At 35.9% G+C, this 23,971-nt stretch overlaps 1 protein-coding gene and 1 pseudogene across 1 annotated transcript; both read right to left on the bottom strand.

Annotated features, from left to right (window-relative positions):
- Positions 1 to 973: 973 nt before the first annotated feature.
- Positions 974 to 12,582, bottom strand: LOC107851143 (annotated as a pseudogene).
- Positions 12,583 to 16,462: 3,880 nt separating this feature from the next.
- On the bottom strand, positions 16,463 to 17,453 carry LOC124885309. The gene is made up of 2 exons (XM_047401537.1): positions 17,321 to 17,453; positions 16,463 to 17,196 (listed from the first exon to the last, which is right to left on the bottom strand). The coding sequence occupies exons 1-2, from the start codon at positions 17,451 to 17,453 to the stop codon at positions 16,463 to 16,465; spliced, it is 867 nt and encodes a 288-aa protein (XP_047257493.1).
- Positions 17,454 to 23,971: the final 6,518 nt, after the last annotated feature.

Below are 23,971 nucleotides of genomic sequence, written 5' to 3'. Positions count from 1 at the left end.
GATAAACTGATGTAGGACAAGAGAAACAAGTATCAGGCATATTGAAAAGAACAACACTATTACAAATACAATCTTCTAAGTATGCAGGGGTTTTAACAGACCTTGTAGATCTTCTCAAAACAGTGGTACTGGGAATAGAATCAGGAGGATTGATGAATCCTCCTCATGAATTTGAGGATCAAGAATGGAAATGTGCGGAGGAAAAGGAGTAGATGTACTAAATGATAGATCATCCTCCAATGAGGTAGGGGAATCAAAATGAAAAATAGGTATAGTGGACTGAATAGTGGCAAAAAGGATACACACTTTCATAAAACTTAACATTCCTGGTAACAAAACACTTTTGCGATTGTAGACTTAACAATTTATAACCTTTCTTCTCAAAAGGATGTCCAAGAAAAACACATGGCTCAGCTCTAGGTGCTAATTCAGATCTTTCTTGGGAGAGAGTAGAAGCATAAATAAAACAACCAAAACTTCTTAAATGAGAATAGGTAGGAGGGTGATTGAATAATCTTTCATAAAATTTTTTGAAAGAGAAAAGTTTAGTAGTGCATCTATTAATCAAATAAGTTGCAGTCATGATTGCATCCCCACAAAACTTATGTGAAAGCTGAGATTGAAAAAGTAAAGCCCTGCAAACCTCAAATAAGTATTTATATTTTCTTTCAACTACGCCATTTTATTGTGGTGTGGCGACACAAGAAGTTTGATGAATGATGCCTTGGAAAGACAAAACTTAGAAATTTTAGAACTAGAATTCAATTTCCAAGCATTATCTGATTTAATAATTTTAACTTTCTTGTTGAATTACCTTTCTATCATAGAAAGAAAAGACTTACGAATAGTGAAACCATTGCTTTTGGTAGATAACATAAAAGTCCAAGTGCTCCTACTAAAATCATTCACTATGGTTAAGAAATACTTATCACTATCATAAGTAGGGGTTTGATAAGGACCCCAAGTGTCAATATGAATCAAATCAATAATTTGTTTACTATTACTCTCACTAGTAGGAAAGAAAGTTTGTGCTGTCTTGCTAAAGTACAAATAGAACATGGAATAGAAAATTTAGAATAATATGTTGAATATTTGAAAGGGGCATATGACCCAATCTTACATGCCATAATTTGCTCTAAACATCATTAATCGAAATACAAGATAGACTAAATGCAACATCTTTGAAGGAATTGAAACTAGAACTAGACTTTCTAAAAGAAGCGACTGCTGGGACTGTTGAAAATTTGTTCTTCAGAAAATAGAGATCATTTTGCTTTCACCAAGGAGCATTGGGTTCTTCATTAAAGGGCCCTGCATGAAACAATGAGAAGAAGTAAAAAAAATTATCTTAGAAAGTTGTGTGCACAACTTGTGAACAGATAAAAGATTGAAGTGAAAACTAGGTGCAAATAGGACATTGTGAATGATTAAATTGGGAAAAAGCTTGACTGACCCTGAATATGAGACCCTATCCTTTTGAGAATTAGGTAGATTGACACAAATAGACTTAGAAAGAGGTGTAACACTAAAGAAAAAATTCCTATTATAGCTCATATGATTACTTGCACCGGAATCAATTATCCAAGTGTTTTTACTATAAGCTCTGGAAATACATGAAAATTTAAGAAAAATGGACTAGGATAAAGTAATATACTAACACAATTGACAAAGGCTATGATTTTAGAATTATTGCTGCTTTGTTTACTGTTCTTCACTTGTTGAAGCATTTGCACCACCTGTGCTAATTGCTTTGTTGTAAGAAGCTTTCCATGGTATGTAGAATTTGCATCATGCATAGAAAAATCTCCAGAAAACTCATTAGATGTCATTGCATGTCCTTGAGCATTATTTTAAAAAATTTTCTGCCTGGTGAGCTTAAAATTTGGTGGAAATTCATATATTTTATAGCACTTCTCAATGGTGTGCCCTGATTTCTTACAATATTTTCACAAGATAGCAAACTTTTTATTATCATAAGAATTCTTTTGTGCCCTGAAATCAGTAGAAAAAGTTTTTTGACAAAAATTAGCTTGATTAGATACTACAAAAGAAGAAGATTCTCCAAAACACTTAAAGATGTTAACCACTTCTCTCTGTGTTTCTTCTTGACTTAAAAGTGCATAACACTTGAAATAAAGGGTAATGGAGAAATCATCAAAATATTATCTCTGTGAGCACAATAAGAGCCACTAAGTCCTATTAAAAATTGAACCTGGTGTTCATCTTGTTTGGACTTAATATTTTTCTTTTTTGCTCCACAAGAACAATCACAAGTGCAAACAGTGAAGGTATTCAAAGTGTCCAGCTTATTCCACAGGCGTTTGATGTTAGTATAGTAAGTTACAATATCCGATGAATCCTGAATAAGGTCACTAAGCCATTTTTGGATCTGGGATAGTCGTGGACCAAAACTTTGGCCAAACCTATCCTCCAACTCTAACCCAAATATCTTTACCAGTAGCATGATACAAAAAACTTTCAGAAATTTCACGAGAAAAGGAATTGAGTATCCAAGAAATTACCATATTGTTAGATCTAGACCAAGCTCTATGAAAATCCGTTCCAGATGCAGGCTCTTTGGTTGATCCATCAACAAAAACCAAATTTGTTCTTTACTGTAACACCCCGTATTCAAGTACGTGTATTGGCGTATTCAAGTACGTGTATTGGTCTTATTTATATAGAATTAATTTTTTATTTTATTTATACCGAAATTTATCCGTCGATGGTTCCATGCGAAGGTTATTGAATAAGCTTTTCAATGATACAAAGATTTTCAAAAACGGATAGGTTTTGGATATAATCGAGCACGTTTGAAACTATAAAACGGTGGCCAAGATATTTGGGAATAGTAAATGTGCAGGAAAATTTCCTGCACACAAACTACTGAGGCCAGTTGAATTTTTGGGTCAACTTCGAACGATCATAACTCCCTTAATATAATGAACTGGGAGAGCTGCGACCTATTAAAAGAAAGATCTCTGAGTCTTCTTTCCAATGCAATTGGTTTCATCCAAATCCAACGTCTGAATAAGGATTTATACTCGTTTTACTTCATCCTATCAAAACGGATTTTTAGGTTCAACTTCAAACAACCATAACTCCTTGTACAGGACGAACTGGGTGACCTACTTTATATGAAATGAAATCTCTTTGAATTATCCTTCCAACGATACCAATTTCACCCAAATTCGATATCATAGCAAAGAGTTATGGTCGATCTTCTTTATCTTATCAAAACAGTCCACCAAAGGACAGATTTGACATTATTTAAATTTTAAAGAAAGTTTGGTCATTTCCTATTATATTATGGATGGGAATATGTGTATATATACATGTACATGAGTTCAAAAACTCATTTTCATCATCAATCATTGAGAAAGAACTAACCCTAGCCAAATTTGACCTTTAAATTACTTTTGATTCAACCATAGAAATTCCAAAGTAATCCGATAATTGCGGTTGTCATCTAGATAGCTTCGAACGACACCTATTATTTGTGCAAACAGGATTGCATATCAAGAGGTGAATTCTAAGGTATGAATATTGTTTGCCTTTGTTCTTTTCCATATGTATATGTGTGATAGAGGATTATATATATTGGATATTATTGAAAGGTGATGGAAATAGGGTTATGGACTATTTTGCATGGTTTGGTTGTATCGAATTGTGGAAGGTGGATATGGTAATTGAGTTATGGAAGTTGGATATGATGATATACTATTGAATTGATGATTATTTATGTCTATGACTCAATTTGGTTTAATGGATTGGTTGGAAGGATAAATGAATCCAAACTTGATATTGGAGGATGTTGTATGAATATGCATGGCATGTGAATGTAATTGGAGTATAAGAGGGTTAAGGTGACACCCTTTATGGTGTAATTAAGGCTTAATACTTAACCACTAGTTTGGTGAATTCAAATAATTAAATTGTGACGTTTGGTTGCTAATACTAGATTACTATATATGTTCATTGTAGATAAGTAATCCGAAAAGACGGGAAGTCCATTTGGGACTAGTATTGAAGGTTGACAGTCAGGTATGTAAAGCATACTCTATACCATATCTTTGGCATGAAAGTGAACAATTGTTCTATTAAGAAAGTTTCCAAAGTTATTCAATAACATGTGATCCATAATGGTTTTGTATGATGTCTTACGTTACCAATGAACTTGTTTCCACCCTACAAGATGTCAAGACATTCCAATACTTACTTGTTTTCCAATTCTTACATGTTTGTTGCACTAATGAATGTCAAAAGGTATCCGGTTACTCAAACAAGATCCATGTGCTATTAATGACTCCAAAACGTTTCATTGATATACCAATAAGTTCCTAGTTCATTGTTATGGCATTGATGACTCCAAAACACTTCATTGATGTGCCAATGAGTTCTTACTTCATTGTTATTGCATTGATGGTCTATTTATATGTCTCTTATTGATGTATCATTATTTCAAAGTATCAAAAATGCGGTGGCAACCAAAATAACAATCTCAAAGATTAATTGAACTAAGTGATGGAAGTTCTCTCTTTTCGGGTGGTATCCTAGGGGCATAAGCCTATCATGGGTCGATCCCTATTTATGTTTTTATGGGTGGTATCCCAGGGGCATAAGCCTATCATGGGTTGATCCCAGTTGATATGTACTGGAGGCAGCCTAATGGTCACAGTACAGTACAGTACAGTAATAATTACAAAGATGATAAGAACGAAGGTAAAGTGATTGAATAAATACAATGTACAGGTTGTCACAAGTTTTAGTAAGTGTGGTCCACTCCTATTACGATTTATTCACTTGTTTCTGATTTCTATTGAGCTCCTATATCATATGTGATTATCTACAGCTTTACATACTCAGTACATATTTCGTACTGACGTCCCCCACGGGGGACCTGCATTTCATGCTGCAGGCACAGGTACCTCAGCTCAAACACCACACAAGTAGGAGCCATGATATCCAGCTTCTTTTGGTGAGCTCCAGTTTGCTTCGGGGCTTTCCGTGTCATATCCAGTCACTTTTGGTATTGTATAGAAGTTATTTATATGGCGGGGTGTGTCCCGACCTTAGTTAAACTCTGTGTATTGTCTAGAGGCTTTGTAGACCTAATGTACAGTCAAGGTGGTGTTTTGTTAATAGACGTGATGACTCCAACGGCCAAGTATTGTATATACATATATATGTGTGCTTGAGCTTATAGAGGTGATTATTTCCTTTTGTATACAACATGATGCTGTCCGAATTTCGGGTTGTCATAGAGGTATGCATGGGAAGTATAAGGTTATGAGCTGGTTCTCCCGGGCCTCCTTGGTTACGGGTGCCAGTCCGCCCCAATAGGATTTGAGGCGTGACATTTACAGTCAAGGCTATCCACACAACTCGTTTCTAACCACCAAAGTTCTTACCATCAAAGACTGAATTTACCAATAAAGTACCTGGGGAATCAGTAGGAGATAAAAAAAAAGGGTGAGCTGGATTCCTATTCATGTCCAAGAGTCTAACATAATAAGACTAAGAAAGTATCAAGGTGAACTATCCTATTCCAGTTACATTCAATATATGCCAATTCTATACCGTATATCCCAGGTCAATATACAAATAAAGAGCAAAAGAAAGATATATTGTAATATACAAGGTGAAGGAACGACAATACAATATGACAACGAAGAAAGGGATATCCGATATTACCATGGCTTCATATAGCTAGATATATATATATATATATATATATATATATATATATATATATATATATATAATACATATAAAGAGAAGGTTATCTCAAACATAACCTAGATCATCATGTTCTCATTTTAAGACCTCATTATAATACTATCATGATTTAAATACTATCATACTCGAGGATTCTAATCCACATAGCTAGACATGAAATACTCATGCATAATAATGAAATCATAAGATAGGAGAGGCCAAAGACATACCTCAAATCCCGATACCGGATCAATGACCAACCTATCATAGCTAGCCATAATAATGATCATAACGATGATAATAACAATATCAATAACAACATTAATAACCAACTATTCCGGATAAACAAATACCTAGATGAGCCTATGTGTACCCCCACCGCCTTAGGCTCGGAAGGTTGAATCAACATACAACAACACAAGACATATCCTTTACCAGTATCAATGTAATCATCACATACCCACTGATAAATATAGGTGCATACTGGTGATAAGTGATACGCATACAGGAATGAATGTAAAGTATACCATTAATAGCACAACTTATAATAACTGTCCTCATCAGGACCATCATCATTGTAATCAACCTCCGACCTTGCGGGGAATTAATATCATCTCAATAGTATCCTACGAACTCGAATCGGGTATCAATATCATCACAATATTCTCTGGCCTTATCGATTATCAATATTATCTTAATAGTATTCTCCGAACTCGAACCAAGTATCAGTATCATCATAATATCCTTCGACTTTCGGGTATCAATATGTCATCACAATATCCTCTGGCCTTGTCGGGTATTAATATGTCATCGTAACTATCAACACATAAATATAGGCATATAATAGGTGCACAGATGCAAGCCGATATACTCATAACCGTAATCATAGTATCGCAAAGATAACTATCTTATCACTATATTTTATCTGCTCATTATTAACTAGCCAAGATTCATTAATATACCGCTATTTTACTAGTCATCACATGATCTCTAGTTATCAATCTAATCGATTTTTCACATAATCATTAATCATGGAATAGCAACTAACCATTAATCAATAATTAGCCAAACCTAACGTCTAGTCAAGGTTCACCATTAAACCATAATCATCATCTATTCACTATTCATCATTTATCAACTAAACATGTTTTATTAACTAACACCAATCAATATCTAATACTGTTTACCAACTAATCCTCATTATTAACTAGTTCTCGTTATTAGGTAGCCAGCATCAGTAACTAAGCATCATTATTAACTATGTATCATTATCACTAGCATCTCTTAACACCTAACAATGTTGACCACATTATCCTCACTTAACAACTAATCAGCATTATATAACTTGTTATCAATAGCCACATATCACTACTATCGATAAACCCAACTTCATAGCCACGTATCAACCCTAGTCGTTAGCTACCATATTACTAAGCAAGGCTCATTAGCTAATGTATTTAGAATTCTAAGCATCAAATACTATAGTCACCTAATAGACACCTAGTTACCATGTAACTTATACCATAATTAGGAAGAACAGTCATAAGATCGTATTCAGCTAGAATCACATCAATAACCGATATAATAATCACGAATGTATCGAATCTATGCATGCAATCACCAGTATTCAATCAGTGAAATCATAAGCGTCATACCACACCTTCATCCGTCTCATACCAGAGAGATGTGTATACGCATATATCTATATATATATCTATATCTATATCTATATCTATATATATATATATATATATATATATATATATATATATATATATATATAAACTGTAGTCGCATCCTCAATGAGGATAAACACTTCCCGAATGTCCAATCGGTATCATCTATCGACACTCGACCCAATAATATGTCCAAAATCATCACCATATCATCATCACAGCCTTTGGACCATATACATATCCGGAACTCATCTCTATAATCATATTTATAAGTCATAGCATATCTCTAATCATCTCACATCTAGGAGATATGTCGCATATATGAGGTATAATATCAATAAGCATATAATCATCTCTCACATAGAGGCATAATATCAACACGCATAACGCGACTATAAGTCATTTCATATATAAAGGTTATTCATCATGATGGTGAGGAATATCACCTCTCTAGGCCAATTATCATATCTAAACAAAGGTAGCATCTCTATAGGCCCAACATCACATCTAAGAGGAAAATCATCTCTAAGGACCCAACATCATGTCTAAGAGGAAACAACATCTCTATGGGCCAAATATCAAGTCTAAGAGGAAATGGTATCTCTATAGGCCAAGTATCAAGTCTTAGAAGAAATAATATCTCTATGGGCCAAGATTAAGTCTAAGAGGAAATAACATCTCTATGGGCTAAGTATCAAGTCTAAGAGGAAATAATATCTCTATGGGCCCATTTTATCACATCATTTCTATAAGAAACAACATAACTATAAATCACAATCCGAGGAACATCATTACAATACACCGAGTCACAAAGTAACATTATACTAAGGCTTACTAGTCTCAACTATGTCTAACATCTGCAGTTAATTCCACAATGACTAACACAAGTCTAGGCCTAAGTGGGCCAGACAATTCCACTTCTAAACTTCAATTTCCCTAATTAGGTACACTATGCCCCAAACTAGGCTAAGATATCTATTTTAACTACTAGGTGTCAGGTAAGCCACATACAAGCCTAAGATAGGAACTTCAACTAGAAATAAAGGCACTTAAATCAATTCTACCAAAATTACGATTCCAAGAATACCATACTAGGACAATAAGATCAAATATACTAATCATGCTTCCAACACAAAAACCACATCCATAATCTAGGAATGTATCAAATCCATGCTATAATTCAATCTAAATTAGGGAGAAGGCAATAGAAGTCCACAAGGTTATAAACATACTATCTTATGGGTTCAAGACCATCATCTAATTTCTCAAAACATCAATAATCAAAACTAAGCTATCTTACTCATAATCAATCCTAACATTCATATCTACACGCAATACATATCATACATCATCTATGAAGGAAAGTGGATCGGAGCGTACCTCAAGGCTAAACTACAAAATCACATTTCAAGCACCACATGCTCGTTTTTACTTCACAATCACCAAACTGCTATCACTCTATCAAAAATATAATCTACTCATCAATACGAGTCTAACGATACCCATATTGCACTATTCTGCTTCGGGTCCAAAAACGACACCAAAAACTCCAAGTGGGCCCCACGTATGAAAATCGCATTTCTGAGGTCAACCCAATGCTCATACATCACCAAGGAATCATAACCCTCAATTAATGGGGGAAAACAAACCAAATTTAGGGCTAAATCAAGCCCTAAGCTAAATTGGGATTTTGGGTCAAGAACTAAGAAATTCATCAATAAAGTGATGATGAAATCTTACCTTAATCCGGATGATAATCATGATAAAAGATGTTTACCAAGGTCCCTAGACGCCCACAAGACTCAATTTTGAGTTATCATACCCATTTAAGATTTTAGGCTCTCAATAATGAGTCAAAAATGATGAAAAACGCGGCCTATGCTTAAATACCCCTACCAACTTTGGAGATGCCGCAGTCGCTGTGTGGGCCACCAGCAAAGTCAAATTTTTTTTTTGACTCTCGAAACTCATTCGAAATCCAAAATATATGATCCAATAGTGAAATTTGAGTGTAAACCACATTTCAAATTCATTGGGATCATCAAAACTTTCATCTGAGATCATTTTGGCAAAAAGTGGGGCCCACACCTATAGTTTCGTTTTTCATAAAATTCGCTCAATAGCCCAAAATAAGTTTGGAAGCTTTGGGACCTAAACCAAGGGTCTCCCTAAACAAAAATTGACATTTCGGACGCGATGGAGAAGTTGGATTTTCAATCCGAGATCGTTTCGACCAAATGTGGGTCCCACACCCATTCTTTCAAATTTTCAACTTTTCGACCAATAGGTCAAAATGAGCTCGGGTGCATTGGACCCAAACCAAAGGTCTACCTAGACTAAAATCGATATTTTGGATCTGTCGGTGTAGTCAGAATTTGCATCCGAGATTGTTTCGATGAAGTTTTCACTCGATGGCCATTTGGAATCAGTCAAGATTTCTAAACAGAGAATTGACTTTAAAAATCAAACGAACTGCCCGATAACCGAACCATCGGTCCCAACAAGTCATAAATAACTTGGGACAGCTATAATTAGATCCTTAAATCTCTTATACTTGTTCCAAACATCTATTGGATGCAGTGAAGAAACTTTTCCGCTTTAACCAAGAGAATTTCCCTAGTGAAAACTCCAAACAATGCAACAAGATGAGCTTCCCGGTCAGATCCTTTTGTGAGCTTACATGTTACTTGGAAATACTCCTCAGTTTTTCTCTTTTAGTTCTTACCGGAACAATGAACTAGAGAGCAAGTCTCCACAAGTTGGAAGCTATTGTTGTAAAGCTCATCAAGTAATTAGGCTAGTTATGTTTCACATTGTTTATAAGAGCCCTCCTATATAGAAACACTTGTTTTGCTTACACATCAAAGTCTTGTCTCCGACGCTTTTGTCAGTGCTCTAAACTTCTATATCTTCTCTTTACTTGAGGATTAAACCTGTTCTATTTCTACCTTTTTTCTAAGGAGTTTTACAAGGTGGTTTAAATTTTAAGGGAAAATATGATTTTTTTTCCTTACACATGATCAGAAATGCCTTTCTATCTCACATCTGAGGCATCTGAGGCAGTGGTATGAATTGCGTACGCTTACCCTCCCCAGACCCCACTTTGTGGGAATATATACTATATACTGGGTATGTTGTTGTTGTTGTTACTTTGGACCAGAAATATGTTGATATATATCGTCTTCTTCCTCCACTAATAGTTTTTTGATATTCCATTTCAGAAAACAGAAAGAGTTGTTTGATATTTGATAACATGAAGTAAAGAATATGAAGATCTAAAGGAAACTTACTGTTGGTGTGGAATTGTTCCATTCAATGACCAATGTCTCAAGATCTGATGAACTTTGTAGAAAGCTGTAAATTCCAGGGAAGTCTAACTGTTCTACGTGTGTGTTACGTTTTAAGAATTTCCAGCTTGATGGTGGAGACTGCCAACCTTCCAACGCCAGTGTGGACATGCACTTATAAACCAAATACATAAACCAGAATATGTCAAAACAAGGAAATGATCCCTACTTAATATTCAACATGCAAATTGTTGAATAATTTGTAAAAGCATTTTGGATTATATGACTATGTTTGTCACATCAAAGTGTTCAAGGTTGGTTTCGAAGTCAAAAGATGGACTTTTAAACACTTTGAACATCCTATTCACATGGCTTATAAGAGTATGATCCATGTAAATCAATCCACATTTCTCATGTTTGATCTTTCTCCACATTTCTCATGTTTGATCTTTCCATAACAATCTCTTCATCCCCACAGTTCATTTTTCAGACACCTGCCGCTGTCCAACCAAATTGATGAGCCATGACAACGTAACTCCTTAGTACTTATCGACTTAGTTATGAAATTATCTTTAGTGGCGGCACTGTTAATGTTATTAAACAGACAATTCAATAGAAAATAAAAAGTCCCAAAACCAAAATAGATTCTGAATATTAGAGAATGAAGAGTATGAATAAACCTGGATGCACCAAGGACTCAATTCAAGGTTCTTGACATGGGCAACACTGTGAAGAAGTCCCTTCAAATAGATAAATTCCTTATCCAAGTTGTGTTCCCCATGCCGGAATAAAAATTTAAACGAAGGACTGCAGTAACAAGTGAAGGCACATTTCTCTGCTGCAAGCATAACTCACCCCAGAAATTCAAAACTTCCTAACAGTGAACATAGGGGGCTAATATTTCGAACCAAAAGTCAGGATTCTGAACATAGTCATCTTGTATGATCAATTTTCGTAGCTTCACAGAGCTGATTTCCAAACGCCAACTGCTCTGCCACCTGCCCCTAATAGTATCCAGTTCCAAGCACTCCAAGTTGGGGCAACCAGATAATACCTTTTCCAGGACTTCTTCCGTCAAATTCTTCTGTCAGACAATGCTAAGAGAAACGAGACTACTCCAGTTCAAACTACCAGAAGGGTTTAGTTGGCAGCCCCATAAAACCAAATTTCTCAAGTATGTATTCATATACGCGAACTTTGGCATCTCATATATTTGGCCACTCATGATGAGTTCAAAATCTTTAACGTTAGCAACTTTAGTAGCAAAATGTACCCACAAATCAACATCTTTAGCATAACGCTCATCGTACCTATAGAGCAATACCCTGAATTTCCGGATTTTCTCGCAAGACCTCAAATAATAAAGTTCTCTGTGGATGGAAGTTACGTAATCAAGAGTTGACTCGATGCTTCCTCTATTAGGAAACTCGAAATTGAGTGATAGTGGAACGGAATTCCAAAGAAACCTCCACCGTCTGGATAATACGCTGGTTCTCACAACTTGTTTTCCATTGGGCAACATTGAGAGGATGTAAAGTAGGATCGACCTGGGCAAATCACTGAGTGGGTCTCCTCCCGCCATGATATAGTTGATTGAGCTCCGGTGTAGTGTGAAATTTGAGTTATGAATCCTAAGGTCATAAGGGCTTGGATCAGCTTATGTTAACCAAGATTAGCAAAACATAAAATAGCACCCTCTCAATTTGAGTGCCCTTGGATGCTCATTCTAATATGCGAAAATCAGATGAACAAAATATGCAGCAGAGTCAAATGAGTCCACAAGTGACCCAGAAGAAAGCCATTAGCAGGAAACAAAGGATTAACAACAAACAAAAATAAATCAAGGTGGAGAAAGCAAAAAGACAACGGAATCGAAGCACCAACAAAGGCACAATACATACATGTTCCCTTTAACGTTTGATTCAGCTGACAAGCGACTTCTATGCTATCTAGCTTTGTGTGTGCACAAGTAGACAATTAAACTTGTATAAAGTTGAACAAGTAGACACACACGTCCTACATGGCATAATATGTGTCCTAAATGACATAATACAAATTAATTTTACTAAATTAGATTGACTTCCCTCGTCTGGGTCCTAGCTTCTAAGCTGCTGATGAATCTAGCTATGAGAGATTCTTTATCTCATACATCAGGGTCAGCCTCTTACCAGAATGTCATCTTTGTTTCATGGAAGTCTTATTTTAACTCTATAACGCATCAGGAATCAGGTGCAACAAATGATTGTCATTGTTTACCACTTTAAGACCTAAAAACTCTTCACATCAAATTAACAAGAAGAATTTTGCGACCTCAGCTGGTATAAGGAAGACCGACTTCTACAATTTGGATCCTACATATAAAACTGATTTGTCTTATGTCACATAGAGTTCATGCGTCTACTTGTTCAACTTATACAAGTTTAAGTGCCATTGAACGGCATATGTCAGTTGAAACCAAGTCAAACGACACGTTGATGTATTATGTCTGTTAGAGTTGTGACCCGAATTTTGTTGATCCGACCCTGAAAGTTTTGCGGTGAGACTCATGTTTGTGATTTTCAATGAGGTAGGTGGTGGTAGCGTATTGGCCCGACCTTTATGTTTTTGAGCCTAGGAGTTATTTGCATGCACGTATTATATAAGTGCATTTAGTGGGTTGTTTTGAGTGTTCAAAAAATACGCACATTCTCCACATTGTACTCCTCTCCTTTCATAGTGAAATTTCTCCACATTGTACTCCTCTCTTTTCATAGTGAAATTTCTCTGTCTCTGCCCGTGGTTTTCCCACAAGGGTTTCTACGTAAATCTGTTGTGTTGTTCTTGTTTTTCTTTTACTTGTGGTTTGCTTTATTCTGTCCGAATCTATTAGATTTCTATAGTATTGAGCTAAGAGCTTGAAGAAGAGGAGTAGAAGATTCTAGAAGAAGAGTAGTTTTCATTGATTGATTTTCTATTAGCTTGTTATGGCACTACAAGTCACATTTATAGAGTTAGTTTGCTCCTCGTGACAGCTGTCACACTTAACCAACTAACTCACTCACACATACATCACACACACTAACTTCCTCTAGCTAATCATCAACTTGCTGATTACACTTCTCACTATCTCAACACTCCCCCTCAAGTTGATGGCTTAAAGATGTTCTTCATTCCCGGTTTACTTAGTAGATATTCATGCTGACTCTTCCCTAAGGCTTTTGTGAGAATATTTGCTAGCTGCTCCTCTGTAGGCACATGATTGGTCTTGATCATCTTCTGACTGATTCTTTCTCTCACAAAATGACAATCTATGTCAATGTGTTTTGTCCTTTCATGGAAAATAGGATTAGCAGCAATCTATATTGTTGCTTTATTGTCACACATCAAGTCTACAGTTTGTTTAATCTGGATTCCTAGCTCTTGAAGTAGTCCAAGTAACCAGGTGATCTCTGCACTACAAGTAGCCATGCTTCTAAACTCTGCTTCTGCAGAGCTCCTGGACAGAGTCTCTCGTTTCTTTGATTTCTAAGAGACTAAAGCACCTCCAAACTTTATTACATACCCAGCCACTGATCTTTTAGTTTGTAAGCAAGAACCCCAGTCAGAGTCACAGTAGGCTGTCAACTTGTTAGAAGCTTCTGCAAGCATAAACAATCCCAAGCCAGGATTACTTTTTATGTACCTCACTACTCTCAATGCAACTTCCATGTGAGATGTCTTTGGAGAGTGCATGTATTGACTTAGTACCTATACTGCAAAGGACAAGTTAGGTCTAGTCATGGTGAGATACAATAGCCTTCCTATTAGTCTTTGATATGTTGTTGGATCCTTCAGAGTTGCGTCATCATCTCCTGTTCCATTGGACACATGATTGTCATATTCCACAAATGTTAGTTTCTGATTCATTTCCAGTGGAGTACTAGCAGGTTTTGATCTACCTAGTCCAGCCTCAGATAGAAGTTCAAGAGCATACTTTTTTTTGATTCAGCACTATCCCTTCCTCTGACCTGGCTACCTCTATGCCCAAGAAGAAGTTCAGATCACCAAGATCCTTCATTTTAAACTTTTGTTACAAATCTGATCTAGCTTGATTAATCAAGGTGAGGTTGTTTCCTATTATTAATAGATCATCCATATAGACAAGAATAATCACTATTTCATTTTCTGATTTTTTGGTAAACAAGGAGTAGTCATAATAACTTTGACTGAACCCCATTTGTGAGAGAGCATTAGTCAGCTTCTTATTCCACTGTCTAGGGGCTTGCTTTAGACCTAGAGATGCTATGCTGAAAAGGAAGTTTAGTCAGCTTAGCAAGGGGACACACAATGCATATGTGATCTTCAAACTTCAAATGACTTAGTTCAGCATGCCTTTTAAGCACCTCAACAGGTGCATGACCCAGTCTTTTGTGCCACAGAACACTGGAATCAGACAGCAACGTCACGTTATTGGCACACTTGTTTACACTTGTAGGTTTAGAGGAAGCATTTGGGAGAATGTAAAGCCCTTGATCTTCTTTACCAATCCCCAGCACCATGCCAGTATAGAGATCCTGGAAGATGCAGAAGTCAGGAAAAAAGTTCACTGAACATTGCAACTCCTTGGTAAGTTTTGATATAGATAGAAGATTATATTTAAACTCAGGCAGATGTAAGACATCAGTAATGAGGGAATTGTTGAGTACACCAGAGGTGCCTTTGTGAGAGACTGGAACCTCATCACCTGTTGAAAGATAGACCTGACTTTGTGAAGACTGAGGCATTTTATGATAACTATGCAGCATATCAGGGTTCGAGACCATGTGATTAGTAGCACCAGAGTGAATAATCCACCTATCACTTACAGTAGGACTAGTTGGAGCTATCATGATACCTGTATTTGCTGGACTAGTTGGACCTATCATGATACCTGTATTTGCTGCAGGGGAAATGGAATCCTTGTCCTCCTTCCCTTTGTTGAGGAACATGACAAGTTGTTGATACTGTTCTGGTGTAAAATGAGGAGTAGGACTCGAAGTAGTCTGGGATGAACTGGCTTGAGATAGCTTATCACTAGTAGAGTATGTGTCCACAGGGAATGCAGAGTCTACCATATGTGCATACTGTCCTGATCCTTTCTTTTTGGACTTGGGCCAATCTGATGGGTAACCAATAATCTTGAAATATTGATCCTTAGTATGGCCATTATAACCACAGAACTCACAAACCACTGGTGTTTTTTTTCTGTGGAGCACCTCTATAGGTGGAAGCTAGTGGTCTTCCCTCATAGATACTTGTAGTCTTAACTGAACTTGTACCTCCTGAATCACCAGGACTTAGATATCCACCTTTGCCTTTGTAACCTGGTTTATAGGTAAAGAGAGCTGCTGCATCAAGTGTATCACTAAGACAACCCACATCCCACAGAAGAAATAGAAGCTATGGATCTCTGACTTTCATGATCCACAATCATGGAGTACACTTTGCTAATAGATGGTACAGGGGTCATTAATACGATTTGGCTTGAAACATTGATCCTTAGTATGACCATTATAACCACAGAACTCACAAACCACTGGTGTTTTTTTCTGTGGAGCACCTTTATAGGTGGAAGCTGGTGGTCTTCCCTCATAGATACTTGTAGTCTTAACTAAACTTGTACCTCCTGAATCACCAGGACCTAGATATCCACCTTTGCCTTTGTAACCTAGTTTATAGTTAAAGAGAGCTGCTGCATCAAGTGTATCACTAAGACGACCCACAGAGGAACTAGAAGCTATGGATCTCTGACTTTCATGATCCACAATCATGGAGTACACTTTGCTAATGGATGGTACAGGGGTCATTAATACGATTTGGCTTGAAACATTGATCCTTAGTATGACCATTATAACCACAGAACTCACAAACCACTGGTGTTTTTTTCTGTGGAGCACCTTTATAGGTGGAAGCTGGTGGTCTTCCCTCATAGATACTTGTAGTCTTAACTAAACTTGTACCTCCTGAATCACCAGGACCTAGATATCCACCTTTGCCTTTGTAACCTAGTTTATAGTTAAAGAGAGCTGCTGCATCAAGTGTATCACTAAGACGACCCACAGAGGAACTAGAAGCTATGGATCTCTGACTTTCATGATCCACAATCATGGAGTACACTTTGCTAATGGATGGTACAGGGGTCATTAATAGGATTTGGCTTCTACACTGGGAGTATGTTTCATTTAGACCCATTAGGAACTGTAATACTCTTTGGGCATAACTTCTAGATTCAGGGTAGCTACATCTAGGAGAAGGCATAAAAGCATCAAATTCATCCCAAAGAGTTCTCATTCGAGAAAAATAATCAGCAACTGACAGAGTTCCCTGAGAGAGGGTCACAATTTCTCTATGCAAGTAGAATACTCTAGAGCCATTCACCTTATCAAACCTTTCCTTTAAATCTATCCACACATTATGAGCATCAGAGGCATGGATAATACTACTCAACAGATCCTTTCGTATTGAATTCATAATCCATGACAAAACAACAGCATTAACTCTCTCCCACTGATCATGTACTGATTCATCAAAGTGATTTTTAGGATATCTCCCATCAACAAAGCCTATTTTGTTTTTGCCTATGAGACTCAACGCCATAGATCTACTCCATAGGGCATAATTGGATAGAAATAAGAGAGATACCTGGAGTGTCGTTTGGATGCAAATTCAGCGGATGATTGTGGTCAATTTCAATTGTACCAGCTGAAGTAGGTGTATTTCCAGGTGCTGCAGTTGTAGTTGAAGGATCTGCAGCTGAGTTTCGAGTAACCGCCATTAAAGCTCACTGTAAGCAATAGAACAGTAGCTGCTATTCTCACTGATCAGGTGAAATCGATAGTCTCTAGTACCGATTACAGCTAGCGATCAGTAGTGGCTTTGATACCATGTTAGATTTCTATAGTATTGAGCTAAGAGCTTGAAGAAGAAGAGTAGTTTTCATTGATTGATTTTCCATTGGCTTGTTATGGCACTATAAGTCACATTTATAGAGTTAGTTTGCTCCTTGTGACAGCTGTCACACTTAACCAACTAACTCACTCACACATACATCACACACACTAACTTCCTCTAGCTAATCATCAACTTGCTGATTACACTTCTCACTATCTTAACAGAAATAACAATGCCCACTATCAAACAACACAAGAATAAGGAAACAACATCAAATACATGCACAACATACCCTTCTTAATAGTCAGATATGTTACACGGATTCATAAATTCAACAACGGAAATGAACAAGAAGAATCAAAATACAGCACCAAGTCTTGGTAGATCAAGCTCCTTTCTTCACTCTCAGCTGCATGAAGCTCAATTCTCAGATGCATAGGAAAAGAAAAGAGAAGAAAGAAGATAGTTTACTGGACACTGCAAAGGTCAGAGTCAAAGTTAGCAAAGCTCAAAGGGACGATCTGGACTCTCTACATTCCTATTTACCATTTATGATCAACTACTTTCTCTTTTGCTTTGATATACACCGCGTGACTCACTTTTACTTGTCATATTTATTAATTACTGTTTAATATGAAATAAATAATTTAAAGTATAAATAACTACTTTCTCCATTTATTAATTTAATTTTTCATTTTACTTATCTTTTTTATTAATAAAAAAAAATAATTTTTTTCATATTTTATCCCTTACATTAATTATTTTTTCTTTAAATTAAAATATAAATATTATTTAATAAAGGTACTATAATAAATTAGTTATAATATTAATTATTTTTCTTAATTAATATATTATCTCAATTTAAAAAAAAATAATTTTTTTCATATTTTATCCCTTACATTAATTATCTTTTCTTTAAATTAAAATATAAATATTATTTAATAAAGGTACTATAATAAATTAGTTATAATATTAATTATTTTTCTTAATTAATATATTATCTCAATTTAAAATGAATAATTTAAGACGGAAATGGCATATTAAAAGTACAACATCAAAAAGAAAAAAAAAGTGAAGAGAGAGTATTTGATGCTTGAATATTTTATTCGGGCTAGCTTGGGAAACCCAGCAAGTCGGCGTTGGAAAAAAAAAAGTATAATAATGATATAGAATTGAAATTAATTAAATAACAGAATAGTCATAAATATTATTTCGTGGCAACTCACCGTCTTAAAAGTAATTTTGGTCCAATTTCAATGTTGATTCTTTTAATCGATCGCTCCCCAAAATTTTACAGTTACTTTCAAACATGTACATTCGTGATTAAAAGTTTGAAGGTTTTCCAGATCAATTATCCAAAATAAGTTCAAAAAAAAAAAAACAGAAAGGAAAAATAAGATGTTTTCTTTTTTTCTTTTATGTGTTCTAAGTTCACCAAATCCTCTTCTTTTATAGGAATTGAAAAAATTGTTGCAAGAATGGAGTTAATGTGAGACTTCAATTCAAGAAATTAACACATATTAAGGAGAGTTGAAACTTTCAACAAATAAATTCATCCTTTGACGGAGACGTGAATTTTAGAAATATTAATGTTTTTAACAAGCCATTATACCACTTGTAACAAAACTCATAACTTCCTTTATAACATATTTATTTATTTATTTATTTTCTTATTCTTTGCATTATAAATACTTACGGATGGTGTAGTTGTAAAAATCCCCCACCAATACAACGATAAAAAATATAAATAAATTCTGGGCAAAAGAAAGGAACATGTACTTAAGTGTCAATATCTTTCGATTTGAATTGACACATAGTGATATGAGGCAACAACAAATATTCAAAAAGTGAAGTACTCTTAAACTAGGTGGACATAAGTTGAGACCCCCACAACATATACCATATCCTTGATTTTAAGCAATCTCCGTGATACTATAAAGTGCTTTTACGATCATGCACACAAATCTTAGATCTCATAAGTTCTCTATAAAGACAATCCAAGTCTTTCATAAATGGTGACTGATACAAGTCAAATGGGCGTCAACGCTTTTGATCATACAACTCGAGGCCAACATAAGAAGGTCTAAGCCTTGATCGCCCTAAGGATCCAAGAATGTGCTTGGAGGCCCTTCTTCGATCTCCTAATCAAGCAATGTCGTATTTGGAAGATAGCTTGGAGCCGAGGAAAACCATGATGCAAGGAATAAAGAGAGCCCTTGTGGGCTATTTTCGAAATAGCCACTTTTGGATTATTTTTGTAATAGGCTACTTGTGCAAAGGCAACTACTATAAATAGATACCTTAGACATTTCATTAGTTAGTTTTTGTTGATTGATAATGCTGAATTCATGAACCTCCATTGGAAGTGTTTTGAGATCTTGGAAAAGCAAATGTTGATCTTTGATTAGAAACGTCGGTTGTAAGGGAGATTCAATCCCCCTTTGCAGTCATGTAAGAGTTAGGTGCTATTTGGTAACCTTTAAGGGAGGTTTTTGGGTTTGATACACCCTTTGATTGCCCTTTTGTTATCATATTTGTGTCTATCTTTCTATTTTTAATATCCTATCCCTCTCTCGTTTCTGTATTTAAATTCGAGTCTTCGTGGTGAGAATCGTATCATTTAGTATTAGAGTCGAGCTTAGGATCGTTTCCACGATTCTAGTCTTGGGGTAGTTATCTTGAAAATCCACAAAAAGAACGTCAAAATCAACCCCCCCCCCCAAAATTACTATTCACGTTTTTGGTTTTAGGTCAAAATTTGAGTCTTAGATTTTTTGTTTTCTTGTGTTTCGTGTGTTAATACTTTCATTCCCTAGCACTATTAGAGTCCATACATCAAATTCGAGCTAAATCAGAGTGGAATTAAGCCTTATACAATCATTGGAAGCTTGGATTTGAAAAGAAAAAATTTAAGGTGTGTTGCAAGATTTGAAATATCGGATGAGGATTTTGAGAAAAATAATGTATGGAATGAGTTTAGAATGATGAAAGGAGCATAGGTTTGAATTTTCAACTCATTCCGAGCTAAGGTATTTATGGTATTCTTGGTGTGTTCTTGAGAAGATTGTTATCTTCATATTCAAGTTCATCAAAAGTTAGTATTTGATCCCAAAAGGAGGAAGTGAAAAGGTGAAAAAGTCTTGTACCAAGGCATCTACAAGGGAGGTATTTTCATCTATTTAAGAGGCTAGTTTGGCTGACCTGTGCCTGACCTGCTAAAGCAGGTCCAAGGCATCTCAAAACAGTGACATATCAACCAGCTGCGTCCAGTCTACCCTCCATCTGTGTTTGACATGCTCCAGCACCCCCAACGCAGCTCAAAATAGTGATCCATTAACCAGCTGCGTCCAGCCTGCCCTCCATCTGCGGCTAACATACTGCAGCATCCTCAGCGCACCCCAAAACAATAAGCAACTCCACCACCTGCTGGAGCAAGTCCCAACGCAGCCCAAGTGCAAGTCAGTTTTTCTCAATGCAAATTTACCCCTCCAACACATATCAAATTCCAAAACATAAAATTCAAGTTTCTAAAGTGCATTTTAACACTTTAATTACTCCATTGATCAAGATTTGATTCTTTAGTTTCATTTTCTTGATTCCTAATCTCTTATTTTGATTCTTAAACCAGTCATCAACTAGTAATTTTTCTACTAAGTTGATCAATTAGTTATTGAGTTCGAATTCTTTCAGCATTCTATTTTTTGAGCTTTTCTAGTTTTTTTATTTCATTGTAACATTTTGATTTAAGTTCGTAAATAGTTTTTTACTTTGAGTCGCTCAAACAAGAATTCACTTTGGCCGGAAAATAGATATTGACATCTTATTGTCCACGCAGTATAAGCAACTTTTAATATTCATCGCTCCAATTATGAGGATCACAAAGGTGAGATTATTACAAGTGTTAGTGAGGAGCTTTACTACTAATCTTGTTTGTTCATTTTGTAGGTACAAGGTGATAGAAGAAAGTATGTCTTTGATAGCATCGGACAATTGTAACTACGACATTGGAGACTATGATTATGGTGAAGATAGTTATGGCTACGAAGAAGATGGAGATTATGGGGACTATGAATGTAGACATGATCAAGAGATGGATGAAAATGAGGGCTACTATTCTGAAGGGAATATGAGATGAATAATGATCCTAGTTCTGATAGTGAGTATGGAGATGATGAAGAGCTTTGTGATGATTTTTATGAGGAATATGGGGCATGTGAGGTGTATTACACTTCACACTCCGAGCCTAGAGATAATGTAAGTTATAACTCGTTCATTTACAAATCTTATGACGATCATGGTGAGAATATACGTGAGGATTGTGAAGTTTTGTATTCCTCGTCTTGTAGTACTTCTTATCAAGGTCGAATTGATGTGAATGGTTATGCTAACTATAGTAAAGATTGATCCATGGGAATAAAAGAGGATACATCTCCAAAGCCTTGGGGTACTACATCTTACTCTTCTTATCCTAGTGCCCAAAACCAAGGTAGATATGAAGGGCATAGTAGGAGTCAAGATCTTCCTACTCTCCCAATTTTTTTAAAAGAGTTGGGTCCCGAAGAATATCTTGATTGGGAATGGGAGTATAAAAGGACCTTCATGAATTATGATATGAATGAATTCGAAAAAGCTATATGTGCCACTGAATTATTTGAGGTCCGACATCGATTTGGTGGGATACCAAAAGAAAGTCCGACCAAACATGGAGTGCCTTGAAGGGAGTCATGAGGGGTACCCATGTACCATTGGGATATACAAAGATTTACAATGTTGATCCAAGAAGAAATGTTCACTCCAGAAAGGTAAGAATTTGTGGGGTTCCGGGATGCCTCCTTGTGCTAGATGATTAGTGCTATAGGAACTACATCTTTCTACCCATGGTTGACTATCTAGGGATACTTCGAGAACCTCTATTTGTTCCATACTTTTTAGATGGGTATAAGGTTTCTGAGAGAGTGAAGGTTTTCTTCACCTGATATGAGTACTATAAGGAGGTGTGGTGTGACATCTTCCTCTTAGAACAGGGTTATTTATGCTTGGGTACCGATTGGTTTGCACAACATAGAGTTCCAAACATGCAAAATTGGCCTAAGATTGTAAAGGACCAATGGGGAAATCATCTCTTTCCTTTCATTCTTCCCAAATCTCAAAGAGATGTAACAACTTACTCCAAGCCTAAAGAAATTGAGAGACAAAAGATTGAGCGGAGTAATGGGGTGCAAGGTGGCAACCTAATAGAGAAAAAAAGAGAGGAAGTGAGGGGATTACCACCAACCGAAGCTAACATCGTTTGTCCTTATTTTAATAAGGACATTTGTGTAGGTACCAACATAGAAAACAGAAGAGAACAAGTTTCAAGAGAAAATATTCCCTTTGAAGATTTGATGAGGGTAATCTTAGATACTTCTAAAGATTATGGAGGACCTTCACACCAAGGTTAAGAAGAATATACTCAAGAACTTCAAGGTAAAATAACTAACTCTTACACTTTTATGCATGAGAATGATAATTGTGTGGCTAGTAGCCCATTGAGTATGAGTAGTAGCTTACCTACATGTGAGTCTAATGATTCTTTACCTCTTGATGATGATGTACATGTTGTGAGTGTGGATACACTAGTTGATCCTATTAATGACCGAATTGACTTTTCTTGTAAGATCAATTTGTGTCCACCTAGTGTTGAAGCTATTGTGTTTAATGATAGTACATCATCTTGTGAAAATAATATTGATCAACTTGTGTGCGGAACTTTCCCACCACTTGAGGATGTGCGTGATGTGATTAATGAACCTCAAGTAAGAGATGATATTGAAAATATTAATCAAGTGAATAGGAGTAACCCTTTGAGCGTGTCTTCTAATGAAGATCTTAATGTTAGTTTGGCTCATGGGGATAATCATGTGTTTGAAACATCTTTGATGCTTGATAATTGTCTTTTAGAGAGTGAACTTGCATATTCTACATCATCTTTATGGATAAACCCTTCTCTCTTTAAGAACAATATCTTGTTTGAAGATGGCGAAATAACTCCTAATAAATTACCTAGTGGTATCTCTAACATTGATGATGTAGCTCATCTTGAGGGTTATATCTTATATAAAAACCCACTATAGTGTGACAACATTCATCCTAAAGATGGAAATATCTTCTTAAAAGATGAGAGTACTTTTAAGAAAAATGAATGTGAAGTCTTGAAAAGGAATAATCAATTGGGCGATGATAACTTTGATTTGCTTGAATATTTGAGAAACCCAATTAATGATTGTTCCTATGAAAATGCTCGTGGTTGTGATCCTTTTTACGACACTCCACCTTTGTTTGATAATTATGAGGATGAATTGCTTGCTTTTTGTGAATACTTAAGTAATAATTCCTTTAAAGTAAGTGGTGGTATATGTCTAC

Source organism: Capsicum annuum, chromosome 12 (assembly GCF_002878395.1).
Source record: "Capsicum annuum cultivar UCD-10X-F1 chromosome 12, UCD10Xv1.1, whole genome shotgun sequence".
Classification (NCBI taxonomy): domain Eukaryota; kingdom Viridiplantae; phylum Streptophyta; class Magnoliopsida; order Solanales; family Solanaceae; genus Capsicum; species Capsicum annuum.
Note: the sequence above shows the minus strand (reverse complement) of the source record. Positions and strands in the feature narration are given on the sequence as shown.

Coding starts and splice junctions, on each gene's coding strand:
- LOC124885309 (XM_047401537.1), bottom strand. CDS start 17,453: ATGGCGGTTACTCGAAACTCAGCTGCAGATCCTTCAACTACAACTGCA. Junction 17,197..17,320: donor GCATCCAAACGACACTCCAG/GTATCTCTCTTA, acceptor TTGATGAATCAG/TACATGATCAGTGGGAGAGA.